The sequence below is a fragment of the Malus sylvestris genome, chromosome 10 (genome assembly GCF_916048215.2).
Source record: "Malus sylvestris chromosome 10, drMalSylv7.2, whole genome shotgun sequence".
Taxonomy (NCBI): domain Eukaryota; kingdom Viridiplantae; phylum Streptophyta; class Magnoliopsida; order Rosales; family Rosaceae; genus Malus; species Malus sylvestris.
In genome coordinates this window covers 5,577,041-5,580,723 of record NC_062269.1, presented here as the reverse complement: position 1 = coordinate 5,580,723, position 3,683 = coordinate 5,577,041, and the positions used below count along the sequence as shown (strand labels likewise).

Below are 3,683 nucleotides of genomic sequence, written 5' to 3'. Positions count from 1 at the left end.
TCATCATTTTGAGTTGTTTGTTGAGTTAAAGAGATTCTCTACGTTGCAAAACCTCATTTTTATAGAGGTGAATTTCATGATGGCCAAGTCTGCCTGAGTTATAAAATTCTAATAAAATTCTAATTCCTTAGCATATTCTCTAAATATACTCGGAATTAATCTCGGTAAAAACTCTATCACCGCCAAGTCTCATTGTCTTCGACTATGACTTTGAAACTAGATTGATTATGCGAATAATTCAACCTTTATCTGAAAACCAAATTGATCCTTAGTATTTCGCTCATCTAACAACCCAGAGTGTATGGGTTGAACGAGTGCAAAAGCAAGTAGAAATTCGATTTGCATGTCTACAACAAGTCCAAACAAGTTGTGTAAACCAATTTCCAAGATAAGACAAATTTATTTTAAATTTCATAACCAAAACGAGGAGTTATTCTAATTTTAAAAAAAAACATTAATCATAAAACCCAAATCAAATGGGATATATTGGATATATGTACGTACCCTAGCCAGTCGCGTGTATAGTATTCAAAGTTTTTTTTTTCTTTTTGTTTTTTCTTTGAATAAACAATATTATGTACAAAGAGAAAGAGGAAGTGAGTTAAGCCTCACATAAGGCTAGCATTATAGTTTAATTTTTCTTTGACAATAATCGAACTTAAAACCTCTAACATATAAATGAAGACTAAGTGACAGTCGTACATAATTTGTTACTAGCCCAACTGTCTACATAGAGATTTGGGGTGGGACAATGACACCACTAGGCGGACCACCCCCAAAGAAGTCACGAAATTTCCCAGAATTGTAGAATGTTATGATCCTCTCTCTTCCCTTTACCAATTACCGCGCATAAATACAGCATAGTCTCCACTCTCACTATCTCACTCACTCTCTCGCAGAAAGAATCAACGCCACCAGACACCAGCCACCACTGCCCTTAGCATTGCACATCAAACTCAGAACACAGAAGGTATGTATGTCTCTCAGATCTCAGATCCTTACTTTTACTTCAATTTTTTTATATTAGATCTTGCAGAATCGTTTTTTCTTATTTGCATGTGTTGTTATTTTTCTGTATTTGTTGTCTATTTCGTATTTGGTTTACTGTGTTCTGGGTGTTTATCAATTGAATTGCTCTAACTCCCTACTTTCTTAGAACCCATGTTGTTCAATTGCCTGTGGTGGGTTTCCTTGATTGTTCTTTGAAGGGTTTTTTCCCCAACAAGATCTGGAGGTAACAAATTTTTTGGTGCCAGGAGGATTGTGGGGTTGGGTTCTAATGCAGTGTTTAATTTGGAGCTGTTTTTCATTATTTTTATTTTCTTTATTTGATTAGAATCCTATCTGCATTCAATTTTCGAGGGTAGTCTAATGTACTTAGTATTCAGAAGGTGTCTTACAGTGCCTGTAGAATCGGCTATTTGAGGTCCGAAAGCGTAAGGGTATAAGTGAATGAAGCCTTCCTTCTAGGTGAGAAACCTTTGTAATGTTTTAGGCGTACAAATTTCGTAATGGATTCAAAAATGAATAGAAGAATTTGACTATATAATTATTTGGTGGGAGTTAGACGTCCTTAAAGCTATACAAAAATCTCGAACTAGTTAGGAATACACGTTAAGAAATATTGGACATAAATTGAAACACTACAACACAACAACAACAACAACCAAGCCTTATCCCACTAAGTGGGGTTGGCTGTATGAATCCTAAAACGCCATTGTGCTGTTTTTTGTGCCAAGGAGGGGGATGAAACACTAGAACACAACAAACATAAATAATGGCTATGAATTCTAGTGCTCCATTCCCTCATATCCTAACTCATAATTTTGTGAGAGTCGCATTATCATATCTTTCTTAATTACCTTTAACCATATTATTTTGATTTTCCTCTTTCCCTGGCACCAAATTATTGGTTAAGTCACTTTGATGCATCTATTGGGGCACTTATTGGTCTTTGTTAAACATGTCAAAACCACCGTGATAAGTTCTCTCTCATTTTGTGTTCAATTGGTGCTATTTTAATTTTTTTTCTCTATGATCATTCAAATTGTTTCCCTGTCTCCAGACACGTCCATTTGAAGATCCTGCTTCTGGTAGTGTCACATTTCATTTCATGGTATTGATATTGGCTCTCCAAAAATCACTCAAACACAAAACACACCCTCTTTACTACACCCTAGACCAAAAAGGAATATATGGATCATCATATATCAGTTTCCTTAAGAATACCTTATGACTTGAAGTTTCTATCATCTCAAGCTCATGGCAATCATAGGCGACACCAACCTTGTGTCATCCTGCATCTTAATCTCACTGTTGTCTGATACTATTAATCGAGTTCCTTCATGTGACATTTAAAATTTTCACCTACGAATGTGCGTGTTTGGAACTTGACGAGGTTATTTTCAAAATCCAAATGTTTGGGTGTATTTTTTTTTACTTTCAAGTTTCCAACCTTTTAAGCAAAAGTGATAACCTCTTGCTCAGCAGTTAGCATTGCTACAAACGATGAGTTCAATACCTTGTCCCTTTGTGTGGCTTACCCCAAACATCGTTGTATCAAAAAGCACTACTACCAATGATAAGAACTGGTTATGTACTCCATTTAATAATAATATTCCAAGTCCTTGATTAACCCTTAGGTGAGGTCCGACAACATTATGGATTATGTATTTTTAGTTACCGAGTGACCATACAAATGTACTTGACCAAACCTTCAGAGAAACAGTTCTTAATTTTGTCATGAGTGCTCACACACATAAAAGAAGCATTGTGCTGAATCAGTGCGCAGTAACATGAGAACAATACTCACTCTTCAAAAGTCGAGAATACTGTTTTGATCTCTTATACAACATTGGCATAATGTGCTGTCCCCAGTTTCGGTTGCTTCGATTACCTGGTCTGTTGCATTCCTTGGATACAGAATTTACTTGTTCTCAATGACTACAAAAAGTCTTATAATTGAAAAAACAATTTCCACCTTTTCATTCTTCGTTTTTGCTTCCATCTATATTCTTCTCTTTAAGTGGTATGCTATTTATTAATCTATCATCTAGAATATGATAACTTTATGGTTCTATCTTTGATGTAAATTGCAGATTTTAACTCTGCAGTCAGTGTCAGCTTGCAAGTCTAAGTATGAGCTTGGCATGCCTTGTGTGCAGCGCAGAAAGTCCATCACACTCTTTTAGGAGTTACTCTGTATCGAGCACAGAAAACGATGGAAGATGTTCTGCTATTGCCAACTGCTTAACACGGAGGCCATCTCTTCCGCTGCCAACACATTCCAACATTGCATCATCCAAAGTAACCCCGCAACCAACTCTTTCAAATGGTGGTTCCATACCAGGTACCCCAAGGCTAGTGCGAAGCCGGGCTGTGAGAAGGGATATCGTGAGAGACTGGAACTTTGACGAGGCGGTGATGGGGCGTTAGAGTTTTTCAGTTTGACTGGAGAGTAGAAGGCTCTTACCATGGTATAGTTGTAGGAGCCAATAATGCAGTCTATTTTTGTTAGTTATGGCTACATTGAACTCACTTTTCCCTCTGGGAGAGTTTGTGCATTTGTAACCATCCCAGAAAATCATTGCGGTTGTTTAGGGTCTGTTTGGTAGCCTATTTGAAATTTTTTTTATCATTTCTCAAAACATTTCTTGAAAACAATTTTCTTTAAGATTCAAAAA

At 36.6% G+C, this 3,683-nt stretch overlaps 1 protein-coding gene across 1 annotated transcript; it reads left to right on the top strand.

Annotated features, from left to right (window-relative positions):
* Positions 1–757: 757 nt before the first annotated feature.
* Positions 758–3,683, top strand: LOC126584166 (uncharacterized). Its single transcript, XM_050248635.1, has 2 exons — positions 758–970; positions 3,099–3,683. The coding sequence occupies exon 2, from the start codon at positions 3,139–3,141 to the stop codon at positions 3,433–3,435; it is 297 nt and encodes a 98-aa protein (XP_050104592.1). The 5' UTR covers positions 758–970; positions 3,099–3,138; the 3' UTR covers positions 3,436–3,683.